The following is an 18,311-nucleotide window of genomic DNA, read 5'->3' on the forward strand; positions in this document are numbered from 1 at the left end:
GTGGATATAGTGTACTTAGATTTTCAGAAAGCCGTTGACAAGGTCCCTCACCAAAGGTTCTTACATAAAGTAAGCTGTCATGGGATAAGAGGGAAGGTTCTCTCATGGATTGTAACTGGTTAAAAGATAGGAAACAAAGGGTAGGAATAAATGGTCAGTTTTCAGAATGGAGAGAGGTAAATAGTGGTGTCCCCCAGGGGTCTGTTCTGGGACCAGTCCTATTCAACGTATTCATAAATGATCTGGGAAAAGTTGTAAACAGTGAGGTGGAAAATTTACAAATGATACAAAACTACTCAAGATAGTTAAGACCCAGGCAGACTCTGAAGAGCTATAAAGGGATCTCTCAAAACTGGGTGACTGGGCAACAAAATGGCAGATGACATTCAGTGTTGATAAATGCAAAGTAATGCACATTGGAAAACAATCTCAACTATACGTATAAAATGATGGGGTCTAAATTACCGGTTTCCACTCAAGAATGAGATCTTGGCGTCCTTGCGGATAATTCTCTGAAAACATCCACTCAATGTGCAGCAGCCGTCAAAAAAGCGACCAGAATGTTGGGAATCATTAAGAAAGGGATAGATAATAAGGCAGAAAATATGTTGCCTCTATATAAATCCATGGTACATCCACACCTTGAATACTGCATGCAGATGTGGTTGCCACATCTCAAAAAAGATCTATTGGAATTGGGAAACATTCAGAAAAGGGCAACAAAAATGATTAGGGGAATGGAACGGCTTCCGTATGAGGAGAGATTAATAAGACTGGGAATTTTCAGGTTGGAAAAGAGACTGCTAAGGGGAGATATGATCAAGGTCTATAAAATCATGCCTGGTGTGGAGAAAGTAGATAAGGAAGTATTATGTACTTCTCATAACACAAGAACTAGGGGTCACCAAATGAAATCAATAGGCCGCAGGTTTAAAAACAAACAAAAAAAAAGTATTCCTTCACACATCGCACAGTCAACCTGTGGAACTCTTTGCCAGAGGATGTTGTGAAGGCCAAGGCTATTACAGGGTTCTAAAAAGAACTAGATAAGTTCATGGAGGACAGGTCCATCAATGGCTATTAGCCAGGATGGGCAGGGACGGTGTCTCTAGCTCTCAGGTTTCAGAGTAGCAGCCGTGTTAGTCTGTATTCGCAAAAAGAAAAGGAGTACCGGTGGCACCTTAGAGACTAACAAATTTATTAGAGCATAAGCTTTCGTGAGCTACAGCTCACTTCATCGGATGCATTTCTCTAGCTCTGTTTGCCAGAAGCTGGGAATGGGCGACAGGGAATGGATCACTTGATGATGACCTGTTCTGTTCATTCCCTCTGGGGCACCTGGCACTGGCCACTGTCAGAAGTCAGGACACTGGGCTAGATAGACCTTTGGTCTGGCCCAGTATGGCTGTTCTTATGTTCCTCTCCCCCACGAATAGTGGGGCTGTGAGTGGGGCAGCAGGTCCTGAGTGTTGGACTCTTGCTCTTTCAGGGGCCGGTGACCTTCGAGGAGGTGGCTGTGTATTTCACCAGGGAAGAGTGGGCTCTGCTGGACCCCGCTCAGAGAGCCCTCTGCAGAGATGTCATGCAGGAGAACTATGAGAATGTGACCTCGCTGGGTAAGGATTCCTGTCCCCTCGATTCTTAGAGGGGGAAATGCAGAGTTAAGGTTCCCAACACCCCACAATGACACACACACACACACTAGCATGTACTTCCGTGCTACAGAACACTCTGGGTGTAGCACAAAGTCTAACAACTTCTCTTTGCTAAAGCCAAATTTGGATTTAGGTCCAGCGTAACAAACAGAAGCTTCCTCACTCAAACACTGAGCCTACTCCACGCTCACCAGCTCAGATTTGCAAACCAATACCACTCTGCAAGCCTGCGTGGCCATCTCTCTGGGTCTAGCCCTGGGGGAGGCCATGTTTCCGTGCTGTCCAGCCCTTAGCACTGCAATCAATTAGTGGGGAATTAGCAGCCTTTAGACTGCTCAGCCACTTGATCCTGGCTGAGCAATAGTGAGTCTGTGAACCCCTGCCCTCAGGCAGAGCGGGGCAGCAAGCAGTTAGGGGCTCTGGCTTGCAAACAGGGCAGAGGACCACAGTATACGAGCCCAGGCCCTTAGTCAGGATGGGCTAGCAGGCAGTTAGGGGCTCTGGCAAGGGTGAGCACCAGACATAGGCCTTCTGGCCTAAGGTGGGGAGGTTGCCACCCCAGGGGTGAGGTGGCAGGCAGACCCAGGCCAACCCTGCTCTACCGGGTCCCAGCCCAGGGCCCTAACAGTGGCGGAGTGTTGCACCACCGGGTCAGCGGGGATCCACCCACTGCACGCCAACCTGTCAGGCCAAGGCCCAACCAGACGGTCCTGTAGTTTCTCTGGGCTACTTCCTACCTCCCCCAAGTTGGGCACCTCCATGCTGTAGGTGTCCTCTGTCTCCCCGGGATGGGTGGTCAGCGGTAGCCCCAGGTGTTTGTCAGCACCTTGCTCAACCAGCGGCCCTGGGAGCTCTAGCCAGGTGTCCGGCAGCAGTCCTGGGAGCTCCCAGTCAACGTCCTGCTCCGGCAACAGGGGGGAAGCATCCATCTCCCTCTGCAGCTCCAGCGGAAATAATGGCCATCCTTTTGTACTTCCGCTTCCTGTCCTGCCCCTCCACGTCCGGTGGGGTGGGCATGGCTTTCCCGATTCTGAAGCCCAAAGGATGGGTTATGGTCCTTCAGGGTCTAGCTCTGAGGGAGGCCAGGCCTCCTCGCTACACACTCCCCTCCCCTCACCATGAGGTGTCCTTCTGAGTTATTGTCTTCACTTTGCCATTGATCAACCTTGGAGTCTGCTAGAAGTAGCCCCCAGGCTGCTGGCAATCTCCGTGACAAGAACACACCCTGGTGCACCTTCACTGACAACCTACAACACACAGCAAGGAAATGAGGCACACTTGGTCCCTCAGGGTTCACATGTACCTCTCTTCATCCCACAGTCACAGCTCTGCCAAGCTGCTCCAACTAATCCCCCCACCTTTCAATTACAGCTACACTGCACGCAGCTGGAGGGCATGTGGATAAATGCCGGTATTCCCATCTGTGCAACACAACACAAACGCTGACAGGTTCTCTTAGTCCTTCCTTGTGTCTATTGTAGATTCATAGATTTTATGGCCAGAAAGGACTATTCAAACATCTAATTTGGCCTGCTGTATAACACAGGCTACAGAATTTCATCCAGATGCTGCCAAGTTGAGCTGAATACCTTGTGTTTGATTAAATCATCTTCCGGAAAGGCATCCAGTCTTGACCTGAAGACTTCCTGAGATGGAGAAGATGCCACTGACCTTCGTAGTTTGTAAACCTTTGCACCAATCTTTCTGAACTGTTTCCAGTGGCTAGTGCCTACTCAAGGATTAGAGAAGGGCAGAGTTAAGGTTGTGTTGCAGGTATCGCCTAGTTTTCAGAGGTTTAAGTTTTGCTCCCATCCATATGCTGGAAGGACACGAGGCCGCACTGGGCAATCTTAACTCTGCATTAATGTACTTTATGGGTCTTCTACCCTGATTTTTTTTTAAAATGGATTTTTTGCCACTATAACTGTGTCTACCTTACACCTTTTCCTAGCACAGCTGTGATGGTTAGGGGTGTAAAAATCACACTGCTAACTGCCAGTGCTACGCTGGCAAAACTTGTAAGTACAGACCGGGCAAAACTCTGCATGTGGACTTTAGAGCACTTTAAAATAGAACTGAACCCACATATTTTGGAATCAGAGGGGAAAACTTCCACAGAATGCAAGAAAAAGGCACAACACACATTGTCTGAAACTATCAGCGGTTGGGCTCCATCTCAAATTCAGGGGTGTGGTTTAGGTTCAATGGCTGCAACATAGACCCTCTTGAGCCAACCCAAAGAGGCAGTAGGGGCTACGTACTACCTGAGATAAATGCCAAGTGACAGAAATCAGTCTGGGGACAAAGAGAACTGTAGTTTCAGCCCCAGCTGTGGGTAAGAAAATATGACAAGAGGAAGATGATTTTGTAAAACAGCTGCCAAAGGAGATGGGGCGGGGGGGGCTGTATCTTAGGTATCTCTTTAACAAATCTCCCCCTAGTTGAACCACTAACCCTTCCCTGAATGCCCATGAAAAAATGTGCCCTGCTAATTTCAAGAGAATCCAAATAAACATGTGGAATTTAGGGTAGTTGGAAAAGTTGGTCTTTAAACAGAAAATAATGCTTCCGTCAAGCTCTCTACTGCCTCTCGCGGAGGTGGATGATCTACGCTGATGGGAGAACCTTTCCCGTTACTGTAGTGAGCGTCTACACTGATGCACTACAGCAGGACAGTCACTGGGTCTCAGGTGTAGACAAGCCCCTGGGATATGACATTCAGTGATGCCCCCAGACCCTCCTTTTCCTTACTGTGCTGAATCCCTCCAGTCCGTGCTCACCGGTCCCGGCTTTCCAACACCTCTCCCGTTGTTTCTCTCTGATTCAAAAGCAGATCCAGGATGACTTCCGCTCTGGCTGGAGTCTTTACTTCCTGGAACACGGAGTTACTGACTCTGTGTTTTAGGAGCTGCATTGCCAAGAAGGCCAATGGTATACTGGGCTGTATTAGTAGGAGTGTTGCCAGCAGATGGAGGGAAGTGATTATTCCCCTGTATTCAGCACTAGTGAGGCCACACCTGGAGTTTTGGGCCCCCCACTACAGAAGGGATGTGGACACCTTGGAGAGAGTCCAGTGGAGGGCAACAAAAATGATCAGGGGGTTGGGGCACAGGACTTATGAGGAGAGGCTGGGGGAACAGGGGTTATTTAGTCTGCAGAAGAGAAGAGTGAGCGGGGATTTGATAGCAGCCTTCAACTACCTGAAGGGGGGGGTTCCAAAGAGGATGGAGCTTGGCTGGTCTCAGTGGTGGCAGATGACAGAAGAAGGAGCAAAGGTCTCAAGTTGCAGTGGGGGAGGTCTAGGTTGGATATTAGGAAACACTGTTTCATTAGGTGGGTGGTGAAGCACTGGAACGGGTTCCCTGGTGGGGTGGAATCTCCATCCTTAGAGGTTTTTAAGGCCCAGCTTAAAGTCCTGGCTGGGATGGTTTAGTGGGGGTTGATCCTGCTTTGAGCAGGGGATCGGACTAGGTGACGTCCCAAGGTCTCTTCCAACCCTATGATTCTATGAGCAGTATCTGGCTGTGTGTGTTCCCAGCAGAGATGGGGATGGTTAAATCCCTCCTACGCAGAGTGTCCTGCACCTTTGAACACCTGAGGAGCTGCCCCCAGGATTTGACTGTTTTAAAATGGGCTGGGGTTAAAGTAATAGACTTTGTGACAAATGTCACATGAACTCCCCTGATCTCCCTTGTTTTCTTTCCCCTCAGCCAGTTTTCCCATTTCCAAACCTGATGTGATCTCCCAGCTGGAACAAGGGGAGGAGCTGTGGGTCCTGGATCTCCAGGGCTCTGAGGAAGGAGGGATCACAAGAGGTGCCTGTGAATGTGAGGGATGATTTAATCAATTCAAATACACTCTGTGGCTGAAGGAAATACCTGGGACTCCCTAAAAAGGCCTTGGGAGCTCTCGGAGTTCAGGAGTATCCCCAGGAGGCCTTGTACCCTATGGGCAGCTATCACTCACGGCTTCCTACCCATCCTGACTGACACCCAGCAGCAGCTCCCTCCCTGATGGGATGTGGAGGCAGAATTGTTCCCCTCCTCTCTCCCCTAAGGAGAAGAGTTTTGGAGAATTCAGCTACTAGATTTTTTTCTGTCTCTCTAGCTCTAATTTTGGTTTGTTTTCCCCTTTTCCACCCCTGTTTGAGGTTTCTCCCTCTATCCTAGCAGGTGCTGGGATGGTGAATGAGAACAAGGAGCTGAATCCTCAGCAGGAAGATGCTGAGCATATGGAAGCACATGGGGGATTACCGCAAGGATCGAAAGGGAATGTGGCCAGGTGTCGTGTGAAGGGGAAAGCCTGTGAGAGCCAGCACAGGCCAGAGGGGGAGCAGGGAAACCAGCCCAGGGAGAAAGTGGGCAAATCCATTAATTGTCAGGGGCCTCACCAGGACTCCAAGGAAATCACAGCCCAGCAGAGAATATCTACAAAAGAGAGAAAAAACACATGCACTGAGTGTGGGAAACACTTCAGTAGCCACTCGGACCTTATGAAACACAAGCGAATCCACACAGGAGAGAGGCCCTATGGATGCGGTGTGTGTGGGAAAAGCTTCAGCCAGAGCTCTCACCTTATTCGGCATCACAGGATCCACTCGGGAGAGAGACCCCACGAGTGCGGCAAGTGCGGGAAAAACTTCACTCTGAGTTCTGCCCTTATTAGACATCAGAGGATCCACACAGGAGAGCGACCGCATGAGTGCTGTGAGTGTGGGAAAACCTTCACTGACAGCTCAGCTCTTATTAATCACCAGAGGACCCATACAGGAGAGCGACCCTATACATGCTGTGAGTGCGGAAAAAAGTTCACTCGGAGCTCAGGTCTTATTATACATCAGAGGATCCACACAGGAGAGCGACCCTATGAATGCTGTGAGTGCGGGAAAAGCTTCACTGTCAACTCAGACCTAATTAATCATCAGAGGATCCACACAGGAGAGAGGCCCCATGAATGCTGCGAGTGCGGGAAAAGCTTCACTCAGAGCTCAGCCCTTATTAGACATCAGAGGATCCACACAGGGGAGCGACCGTATAAATGTTGTGAGTGCGGGAAAAGCTTCGTTGTCAAGTCAGAACTTATTGGACATCAGAGAATCCACATGGGACAGATCCCCTATAAATGCTCTGAGTGCGGGAAAACTTTCACGCAGAGGTCAGCCCTTGTTACACATTGGAGGATCCACACAGGAGAGCGCCCCTATGAATGCCACGAGTGTGGGAAAAAATTCACTGTCAAGTCAGACCTTACTAGACATCAGAGAATCCACACGGGAGAGCGCCCCTATGAGTGCTATGAGTGCGGGAAACTGTTCAGTCAGAAATCAAACCTTAGCGCCCATCAGACAAGCCACACAGGCGAGACACCTTATCAATGCTGTGAGTGTGGGAAAGGCTTCAGTGTGAGTTCTGCCCTTATCATACATCAGAGGATTCACACGGGCGAGAGACCTTATCGCTGCTTGGTGTGCGGGAAAAGTTTCATCCGCAGCTCACACCTGAATAGACATCAGAGTCTCCACAGGAGAGAGAGACAGCATAAAAACTTTGTGTAGGGCTGAGAAGCATTTTTTGTTTTTTTTAAAAAACATGCTTGCTAATTCCCACATAGCAACCTTTTGGTTTGTTTGCACCATTTGCATCACCCTGTTCTCTCAGCTCCCCGAGATGAGTTGCCCCGCTTTTGCCTTTTTGCAGATCGCCCTTCTTTGGGGTGACTCCCGTGGTCCTTTCTACCAACTCCTCTCTCCTGGGAGCATGTGTCCCTCTGGCCAGGAGTTTTCATCAGCCTCAGGTGGGGGAAATAGGGGTGACCTCAAGTAGATACACTGAGCTAAAATTGACCTGGGCTTTGTCTCCTCTAGGATTTTCCAGCCTGCTGGAGGTAGCTATCCTAATGTAAACACCCCGCTATATGTGCAGTGCTGACATAGCCCATGCACAGGGGTTGGGGTTAGCTCGCACCTTCCCCTTTGACCTGTCTTAATTGACACCAATGTTCCTGCTCTGGACAATCCCTGACCATCACATTTATACTGTCCCCGCACTAGCAGAGTGAGTGTTAGTCACCAAGTTCCCCCTTTGGTGACAGATTGTCTCATCCCCAGTTGTTCTCGCACTGGTCCAGGTTGTGCTGGGCAGCAGGTATTTTTCTTTTTACCACTTTTCTTATTGAAAAATCTATTTCAATATCAAAGAGGAGGAGCAGGAGTGGGACAAATGTATCATTTCAGCCTTTGCAACACTGGCAGGAAACGGGGTGAGTCTGAGGGATTCCCTCCTTCCCCATCACTGTCATTAAGCCCGCTCACTCCAGCAGCACTAGGGTCTGTCTGAGCCACAATGGAGTTTATCCACCTATATTCTACCCCTCCACGTCCCAAACTTAATAGCAACACTTTAATCCTAAATCTGACTCATGTAGATGAAAGATGAAAGTGTCACAGACCTGGATGGGGAATTCCAATGGATCCTAAACACCATGCGATCAATCCCAGTTTCTGTCTATTGACAAAGCCACTCCTGGGCTTTTTCCTCTTGAACTGGGCTCGTTTGCAGAGGAGAAGGTCAGCAGTTTTTTCCAATTACGATGCTTTTTTCTAAAAAACAGGCTCCATAATAATGAAGGGCTGTTGAGTGAAGCAGGTGTGAATGGATCAGAGTAGAAAGTGATGGGGGAAAATCTGCTGCCTTGATATCTGAGTAATCAAATGTAACCTGCTCGGGAATTTCATGTTGTATGAACGAGAAAGTGACTTATACCGCTCTACGTTGCGGGTTTCTCTCTCTCTCGGAGGCCATTTGGTCACATATCTGAATATTAGTTTTGTTCTCCTGGGTGTAGCTCAGATTTATCAGGGACTTTTGGAGAAATGACTGCTAAACAAGTACTGTCTTATTTTATTTTTGTCTTTTCCCCACTGCTGCATGAGGACATGGAAGAAGCTCAAGTGGAGTTCACTCACCAGGAGAGGATGCTCCGAGCCATCCGGCTTGCTAACAAGGAAACAGTAGTGGGTTTAGGGCTCTGCTCTGTAATGGTGAACAGCAGCACTCCCCAGATTGTGCAACTAACTGAAGTAACTGGGTGCGTGTGGCCTATGATTTGGGAAACGCTGTCCCTGCCTGTGTTGATGTGGAGAAAATAGAAGTGGAATTTTTGGCAAACTTGTACTTGGGAGATGCTGCAAATATTCACTACAATGAAATCAGTAGCCACACACTTTTTTTTTAAAATATATTCTGCTCCTTTGGTGACTTCTAGGGATTCTGCTGCAGCTATGTATTATTTCTGGGGGAATTCTGCACCAAAAATGGAAAATTCTGCACACAATATTTTAAAATTCTGCGTATTTTGTCAAAATAACACAATGTAATCATGCCAGCTTCAATTATTTTGGTAATTTATTTCAAATTATCTGTCAGCAAGTATGTCTAACAATACAGGTCCTTCCCCCCCCCCCCCCCCCCAAAAAAAAAATTCTGGTGATGTTTTTTGACAAATAGATTCTGAAGTACAATATCACTCCAAGGCTGAGACGGGGGGGAATGTGAGAAAGAAATAGCGTACAGGAGAACACCGACCCAAACCTCAGTTATTTCAAATGGAATTTGTTTTGACAAGCTCTAAAGTAACATTACTGAAGGAGACAAGGTGTGTAACCTTTTACCCAATTAGACTATATGGGTCTCCGAGTTAATCGCTTTGCAGAGAAGCGAGGATGTATAATGTCTGTCAGGAGAGGCCCACGGTGCTTTTTATGAATGGCAATGGATGCATGAGGAAATAGGTAGCTTGGTTTGGATTTTTTTTGTTTTGTTTGTTGGGGGGGGGGGGGTTGGCTATCCATTATTTTTATGGGAGCTTTGACCCCTTTTCCTTTTTTAAGGAAGCCCATTGTCACAGCTCGGACTTTTAAGCCTCAAGCCGGGCTACGGAAGCCTCCCCAAAACTGTCCTTGGTATTTTCACTTTGGAGTTCAAACCTCCACAGTGCCTGTGGTTTGGAGCAACCGATATTTTAAGAAAACTGCTGGGTTAATTTGGACTCTTCCAAACGGACGATGGCCCAAAGTCTGCCTTGTGGATCAGGCCACAGTGTCTGTAACCAAGGCATCCTTCACTCCTCACTTGCCTGGAGACTTCAGGGGAGTGACCACAATGTGGGGTGAGCTGGAATCCTCAACCGTAAAGACCCAGGTAAAGTGGAAACCCTTTTGCACCAGCATCTGCCTAAGAAAGACGGACATTCCAGGACTCCCAGACTGATCCCCTCTGGGGAAGGAAGTTGTATCACCACCACCAGGCTATGCCAACCTTGACTTGTCTCCTCATACCCGACACGGCTTGCAAATGTCCAATATTGAGCCGGCGACCCCATCACCTCGTTCTTTAACTGCAGCTCTAGTTCCTACTCCAGGGGAGTCCAAAGAACTGAAGAATTGGAATCAATCAGTTTCAATATCTGATTGTTACTTTTTCTATTTTTCATGCTTTGTTTTTATCAAGTGGGAACTATCCCAGCCTTTCTATTCTACTGCAGTGCATGCACTTGTGTGTGAAACCTGTCACAGCCACTCAAGGAAGGAGCTAAAAAAAATTCCCAAATCTAAATAACCCTAAAATGCTGCCCTAGAAAATGGTTGAACATTTGCTCCTCGTTCTATGAAAGTGGTCAAAGAACCTGAGCTGTCGGATACATGCTGTTAAAATTCTGTGCATTAAGGTCTGTGTCTCTTTTAAGGTTTTTAATCTGTAGAAGCCAGCGGGAGGTTAGCTACACACTGGTGAGGTCTAAGATGGACGCTCCAAAGTTGTGGCTTAAATGTGAACAATAAATTGGTGTTAGTGTTCATATATTCAAGTGGCTGAGTGTGGCTCACATGGCCTGGGTAAAGTTCTGTGATTGGGATTAATGACTAAGTGGACAGTCATTGCCTCCTTGGGTTCCTGTTTCAGGATTTATAAGGGCTGATTTTCTGCTTTACAATTCTGATGATTTGGCTGAACTGATGATTTGACTCCAAAGCAAGATAATTGTTAACTGAGTGACTTCCTGAGCGGACCTGAATGGGATCACAGTACTGTGTGCCCCAGAGCTAGCTGAGTGGCGTTAATAATAGTTTATGTTTAGTTAGATGTGGTGTTCGTTTTGTTTGTTCATTTTAATGAACTGTATAAAAGGGATATTGAGTCATATCTTCCACTAAGCTACATGGCCAGAACCGTAGAGATCAGCCGGCCCGACTCGGAGCCTTATCGACTTCCTCAATATTAACTCCTAGGTTCTCAGATGGGATCAGCTGGGGGAGGCCACACATCTCATCCTAGGGGGCTCACACAAGGGAAAATGAGCTCCCAGCGCAGGCTTTCAAGAGTAGTGGGGGTGGGCATGGGCCGGGGCAGTGCATCTGTCTGCATGATGAGAGGTTGGTGGAAGGGGGTATCTCAGCCGGTGGGAGAAGTGGCTCCATCCCATCCCCTCTGCTCCCTATATGTGCCCGGAGCTGGGTCTTTTTGCTCAGCCAACTTAGGGACATTTCCTGTCCCCCCTCTCCCTGCTGAGGTGCCCGGGCGTGCACAGGAGCTCCAGGGAGACACTGTTGCTGTGAGTCTCCCCAGGCCAGGGACATGGGGCTAGAAGGTTCCTCCCAGAGGGGACACAGGGGGAGCTCATGTCTCCTCCTCTTCCCCCCCCCCCCCACTTTACATTGTGCCCTTCTAGTATCACAGGTACAAATCATCTCTGCTGGGAGGGGCAGACTGTCCTTGACACAGTGTACATGTACATCCCGGCTCCTGGCAGGGTGGTCAAGGAGCATGCTGTGACTGCAGTTACAGCCTACCAGGCTGCATTGGGTCTTGCCATGATGAGATTCAGGGGTCAGGGTTGCATGGCAGCCCTCAGGTACAGGGCAGCATGGCCAAGAGGCCAGCATCAACACTACAGCCCTTGCATTCAGGACAGCACAGCCTAGTGGCTAATACCCAGGGGAGCCACCATCAGGGGGTGTTGGTCCAGATAGAGGGGCCTGGGCCCACCCGACCCAGGGCCCTGGAGTGGTCTGCCACTGGGTCAGCGGGGAATCCCACCGAAACATGCTGACCTCACGCCGGTGGGAGACACCACTCGCTCACCCACCTGGCATCGCTTCCTGCAGCTGCAGTTCATGAGGCATCAGGATCTCCAGGCTCCTGATGGCCACAGATCTCTGGTCCAGCTGGCACCTCCCCCCCAGAGATCCTTCTTCTCCAGCAGTCAGCCCAGACTGAGCCAGGCTGCTCCCTTTTTATACTGAGCATAGCACCTGGAGCATGCCCAGTACGGTCTGAGAGGCGGGAATTCCTTCGCCCGCACTGTGGGGTTAACCCCTTCCTGCCCAGTGTGCGGTGTGTACTCCCCGTCACACATCCCCACTGTCACATTATTTGGGGGGGAAGGTACTGACTCCATGGCAGACGGAGTGGGAAACCCTTTACCCACTTCCCAGCTCCCTTCCTCCCACAGCTGCAGGAGATCTCGAGGTTGTGTTAAAAACATTGCATGGCAGTTCAGGCCAGTGGGTGGTTGGAGCTGGCCGTGCTGGCTACAGGGTCCCGCTGTAACCTCACTGTCACCGTTCAGGGCAACTGCACCTGGATTCCCCCTCCGTGGTCCACTCTTAGACTTCCCCGAGGTCACCTCTCTTGGGCAGAGACACGTGTCTCTCCGTCTCCTGAACAGCATATTTCCAGGCTGCACCAGCCCTGTTTACACCGTCCTAGCCCACAGCAAGTCCTAAATGGCCAGCACCTGCCCTTTGCTATCTCTGCAGTGACTAAGGGCAATATCACGTCCAACACTGATACCCACCCAGCTCTTTGGTGCAAGCATGTTTATTCTTCAGGGGAAAGCATTAAAAACCAGGAAAGAACCAGAGATCACCCCAGCTCCAGCAAGGGCTCTGGTTGGGGATTTGTCCTTCAAACCCCACCACAGCTTTTTCTGTGGTCACAACAGCCTTTGCTCAGCACAAGCCCCCACCCCGTTAATCTGTAAATCTCTCCTTTGTGGGGTTCTGTGATCTGGGAATGGAATCACAGGGTCACCAAAGCACGAACCTGTCCATGGGGGGCGGGGGGGTCAAATGGCACATTCTGCCCCAGCCTGACTTTGGTTCCCCCGATCCCATGAGGTTTGCCTCCACAGGTTCAAATCCTGCTCACAGCAAAGGGCCAAGCACCAGTCCCATGGAAGGGCAGTGGGGGTTTGTGCTCCTAGGTCACCTTGGTGCTTCTCAGAATCCAACCTCCTGAGCTTCTCCAGATGATGCTCAATGCCAAAGGAGAAGGGGGGGATCCTGGAGAGAAAAAGCCACATCAACATAGACTGAACGGTGCGGAAATGGGGTGGGGGAAGCAGGCAGAGGTTACAGAGAAGACTCTTTACACACAACAGGGAGCAGGAGGCAAGTGCAGCATGTTTAGTATGATGATGGTGGAGAGAAAAAAGGCTGGATTCAATGCAAGATGAGACCAAAGGAGGGGAAGGTGAGTGGCAGCTCCACACAGGACCACGGTGCTCAGATACGCCAGTTCTGGGCACCCTGACTGTCCTAGCTAGAGAGAACAGGCAAACAGGGACCCATCCCCCTGCAATGCTCCTCTCCTGGCAGAAGGCCCCATGGAGCGGTGGGAGCTGGATTGGGAGTGGGGGGCCCCTCGGGACAGAGGGCAGCTGAAGTCCCTCAGATGTATGGGAACTAGGCACTGCAGAATGAAAGGGCTTCACACCCCTCACAGCTGGGACCGAGGGGCAGCAGCAGCTGGTACGGTCTGCGAGCAGAATTGGGGAAAAGACGAGCAGATGGGCCAGATCCCCAGCTGATGTTAATCACCCTGGCTCCATTACAGTAAATGGGCCAGAACCTCAGCTGATGTAAACTTCTTTTACTCCAGTGGTGACACCTTCTCTATTTTCCTCATGTCCCATTTAACCAGCTCACTTCCCTGTTCAGGCTAAACATTTTGTCATCTCGGTGGTAGAGGATCCCCGTCTAGTGGCTGGCCCACATGCAGGAGAACAGCCTACAGCTCTCAGTTACGCTACTAGCTCAAGGGGCAGAGCTGTACGTGGTGGATCGAATGGCCCTGTTCTGCTGATGACCCGTGGGGAGATCGGAATGGCTCCCCATGGTGCAATTCTTCTTTGTTCAGGTTGTGAGCTTTAAAACTCTAGGAAAGGACACAAAAAATGTCCTGGCACCTTTTCTGTGTGGGATTCTCTGGGCAGGAAGAAAAGGCCGCTGTCTCTTACCAAGAACCAGCCACATGATGGCTCGGTGCTGGACGTGCAATGAGCACAGACTCCTCACTCAGCCTGCAGTAACCTGTCTGCATTGCTCCTTCCTCAGCCAGCCCCAGCGAGCTTGTCTCAGAGACACAGGCTGCTTGGTCTCTGGACAGCTCCCCAGTGCAGGTGATCCTTAGATTCAGGACACCTAGCAGGAGCTGGGGGTGGCTCCTCTCTCAAAGGGCTGGCAGGCTCAGGCCAGGCCCCTGGCATGGGGTTCACTGTCTACTTACCTAGATGCCAGGGAAACCCACAGTCCCTTTGTGAGTCAGGTGAGGGAGGGGTCTGGGCCCAGCTGAGCTGCCCTGGGAGAGGGGGCAGGAGAGGCTGGGGGCTGCTTGGCTCTTCTTGGGTTTTTGAAACTGATGGGAGACTTTGAAAACGTGTAGCCCACAGATCTGACATTAAACTCTCCTCCCTGTGAAGGGATCTGAGGAGACAGACAGTAGAAGAATGGACAGAGCACGAGTGGACAGACCCATGGGCAGGGAAAAGCTCTAGATACACACTCTCATAGTGGCAAAAAAACCCACTGAATAAAATGAAGGTAATTAAATGCCCATAAATTAATGCAGAGTTACAGTGGCCCAGTGCTTCCTCCTGCCCACTCAGCATGTGGATGGGAGCTAAAGTTAAACCTCTGAAAACTAGGAAATGAAGAGTTAAAGTACATGCCATAATCACAACACAACCTTAACTCTGCCCCTCCCCTGTCCCTGGAGTTGGCACTCGCCACTGGGAGTGGTTCAGTAAGGCTGGTGCAAAGATTTACAAACTACGAAGGGAGGTGGAGAATTCTTCATCTCAGGAAGTCTTCAGGTCAAGACTAGATGCCTTTCTGGAAGATGATTTAGTCAAACACAAGGTACTCAGCTCAACTCGGCAGTAAATGGATGAAATTCTGTGGCCTGTGTTATAGAAGAGGTCAGACTAGTTGACCTAATTGTCACATCTGGCCATAAAAACCTATAAATCTACAATAGATACAAGGAAGGACGAAGAGAACCTGTTAGTGTTTGTGTTGTTTCAGAGTAGCAGCCATGTTAGTCTGTATTCCCAAAAAGAAAAGGAGTACTTGTGGCACCTTAGAGACTAACAAATTTATTTGAGCATAAGCTTTCGTGAGCTACATCCGATGCATCCGATGAAGTGAGCTGTAACTCACGAAAGCTTATGCTCAAATAAACTTGTTAGTCTCTAAGGTGCCATAAGTACTCCTTTTCTGTTTGTGTTGTGTTGCACAGATGGGAATAGCAGCATTTATCCGCATGCCCTCCAGCTGTGTGCACTCCGTCATCTCTAGCTATAATATGATGCTGGAGGGATTACTTGGAGCAGCTTGGCAGAGCTGTGACTGGGATATGAAAGGGTGTGTGTTTGAAACTTGTGGCACCAAGTCTGCTTCATTTCCATGCTAAGTGTTGTAGGTTGTGTCAGTGAAGGTGCACAAGGACGTGTTCTTGTCACAGAGATGGTCAGCAGCCTGGTGGCATATGTGTAAAGAGAAATTGTTAGACTTTGTGCTGTACTGCTCCTGTTCCCAAAATGTTGTGTAGCAGGGGAGGGCGGAGGGCTAGTGTGTGTGTCACTGGCATGTCGGGGTGATGCTGAAACAGGGCAGAGTAGAGGTGGCATTGTGGGGTGTTGGGAACCTTCTCTCTTCATTTCCCCTTCCAAGAACTGAGGGGACAGGAATCCTTACCCAGCGGGGTCACATTCTCATAGTTCTCCTGCATGACGTCTCTGCAGAGGGCTCTCTGAGCGGGGTCCAGCAGAGCCCCCTCTTCCCTGGTGAAATACACAGCCACCTCCTCGAAGGTCACCGGCCCCTGAAAGAGCAAGAGTCCAACACTCAGGACCTGCTGCCCCCCTCACAGCCCCACTATTTGTGAGGGAGAGGAGGCAACCAAATGGAAGCTCTGGGAGACTTGCAGTCAACAAAAAGAAAAGGAGTACTTGTGGCACCTCCTTTTCTTTTTGCGAATACAGACTAACACGGCTGCTACTCTGAAACTTGCAGTCAACAGAGTCCCACCCCCACTCTGCTCAGAGGACCCAGGAAACACCAGGGTGAGGGGACAAAGTGAGAGGTCTTTTGTCTCTCCCAGCAGATCCATTACACAGCGACTAGCCCCAGACTGATGCAGGAGATGGAGCCCTTAGCAGGGTCCAGGGAGAGCTGCCTGGTAGGAAGAGAAGGGGGGAGTCAATAATTTTAGGAGAAATGGGGGAATTCATATCTATATGTGATAACGAGAGAGAAAAGGGGAAGAAGTAGAGAGAATTTGTCTCGGGATTTGAGAGGCAAGTGGCACAAACAGGGAAAAGGACGCAGTTACCTCCCCTCCCACACCCACACTTCTCCCCCTGGGAATTCCTGGGGGGCACAGAGACAGTTCAGGCCCCCGTAGGGGGGGAAACCTGCTCTCTGTCTTCAGGTGCAAAGAGGAGCAGGAAGCGAGGAGTCAGGTAGTGTGAGGGGGTGCAGGTCAAACATTTCGCGGCAGCACCTCACTTCCCCACATCAGACAGGGAGACGCTGCCGTGCCCCGCTGGGCTTTGAAGCACCAGCCCTGGGAAGCCCATGCTGGGAGGTGCTGTCTGGGGGAGGGGAAATAAAAGAGCCCCTCTGCCCCCCACCCCCGCCCTTATTGCAAACCCTGGTGTCGCACTGGTCCCCCTCGGCCCGTGCCGGGCTTTTGCCCTCTGTCAGCCTCGGGCGGGCCTCACCCCGGTTCCTCCCCCCACGATTTTACCCCTCAGCCCCCTCCTCACCCTGCCTCCAGCTGCTTCACCAGCTGCGACTGCGCGTGCTCCGTGCACCCTAAGGTGCTAAAACAGAGATTTTCACCCTGCGCCCCCCGCCCCGCTTGCAAGGGGCTGGGGGTGGGACTCGCCCTGCAGCAGCTGCCTGCCCCCCCCCCCACCCGGGCAGGGGCGGGAGCGGCAGCCCGGGCCGGTGTCTGCAGGACCCAGCGGAAGGGGCAGGAGCAGCCGGGAGCGGGGCGGGCTGGAGGACGCGGGAGGCGGGACCCGGGGAGAACAAAGGCCGGAGATCGGGACCGTTCTCCGCGGGGGAGCAGCCCCGGGCTCTGCCCCCGTCCGCTCCGGAGCCCCCGGGGGAAGCGCTGGGGCCGGGCAGGAAAGTGACTCTCTGCCCCGGGGAGCCCCAGCCGCTGCAGCCCCCGGGGATCGGCCCCCGGCACGGCTGCGGGGGGGGCCGAGACTGGGGCCCGGCGGGGTTCCCCTGGGGTGTGGGGGAGGGGACGTTTGAACGGTCTCTGTGCAGCCAGGAAATCCCCGGAGGAGCAGTGGGGGGGGGTGGGGGTGAGTTAATTGCCCCCTTTCCCTGGTTGTGCCGCTTCCCTCTCTCGCACGGCTCCAGATTCTCTCTAGTTCTTCCCCTTTTCTCTCCCCTTATCACATATGGCTCATCATTCCCAAGCAGATCCTTCCCCCATTGCTCTTAAAATGATTGATTCCCCCTTCTCTTCCTACCAGGCAGCTCTCCCTGGACCCTGCTAGGGGCCCCATCTCCTGCAGGTCTCTGGTTAGTCGGTGGGTGATGGATCTGCTGGGAGAGACACGGGGCTCCCTCTTCATCCCCTCGCCCTGGTGTTTCCTGGGTGCTCTGAGCGTTGTGGGGGGTTTGAACTCGTGACAGCAGCCTCCCGGAGCTCCCATTTGGTTGCCTCCTCTCCCCCACGAATAGTGGGGCAGCCGGTCCTGAGTGTGGGACTCTTGCTCTTTCAGGGGCCGCTGACCTTCGAGGAGGTGGCTGCGTATTTCACCAGGGAAGAGGGGGCTCTGCTGGACCCCGCTCAGAGAGCCCTCTGCAGAGACGTCATGCAGGAGAACTATGAGAATGTGACCCCGCTGGGTAAGGATTCCTGTCCCCTCGGTTCTTGGAAGGGGAAATGCAGAGTTAAGGTTCCCAACACCCCACAATGCCACCTCTACTCTGCCCTGTTTCAGCATCACCCCGACATGCCAGTGACACACACACTAGCCCTCCGCCCTCCCCTGCTACACAACATTTTGGGAACAGGAGCAGTACAGCACAAAGTCTAACAATTTCTCTTTACACATATGCCACCAGGCTGCAGACAATCTATGTGACAAGAACACGTCCTTGTGTACCTTCACTGACACAACCTACAACACTCAGCATGGAAATGAGGCAGACTTGGTGTCCCAAGTTTCAGACATACCCCCCCTTCATATCCCAGTCACAGCTCTGCCAAGCTGCTCCAAGTAATCCCTCCAGCGAGAAATTCTAGCTAGAGATGACAGAGTGCACAAGGCTGGAGGGCATGCAGATAGATG

At 51.1% G+C, this 18,311-nt stretch overlaps 1 protein-coding gene across 7 annotated transcripts in view; it reads left to right on the top strand.

Moving 5' to 3' along the window:
- The first annotated feature begins 1,423 nt into the window (after positions 1 to 1,423).
- Positions 1,424 to 18,311, top strand: part of LOC119849428 (zinc finger protein OZF-like) — a 776,365-nt gene continuing 759,477 nt past the window's right edge. For 3 of the 7 annotated variants that reach the window (XM_043503815.1, XM_043503817.1, XM_043503819.1), the window contains exon 1: positions 1,424 to 1,616. In XM_043503815.1, coding sequence (XP_043359750.1) covers positions 1,583 to 1,616 — 34 coding nt within the window. In that variant the 5' untranslated portion in view covers positions 1,424 to 1,582. Of the gene's footprint in view, positions 1,617 to 5,365; positions 5,483 to 5,824; positions 7,169 to 16,912; positions 17,866 to 18,311 lie in introns of those variants that run through there. The other 4 variants (XM_038386532.2, XM_043503820.1, XM_043503818.1 and 1 more) reach the window with 4 other exon arrangements.

The sequence above is a fragment of the Dermochelys coriacea genome, chromosome 28 (assembly GCF_009764565.3).
Source record: "Dermochelys coriacea isolate rDerCor1 chromosome 28, rDerCor1.pri.v4, whole genome shotgun sequence".
NCBI lineage: Eukaryota > Metazoa > Chordata > Testudines > Dermochelyidae > Dermochelys > Dermochelys coriacea.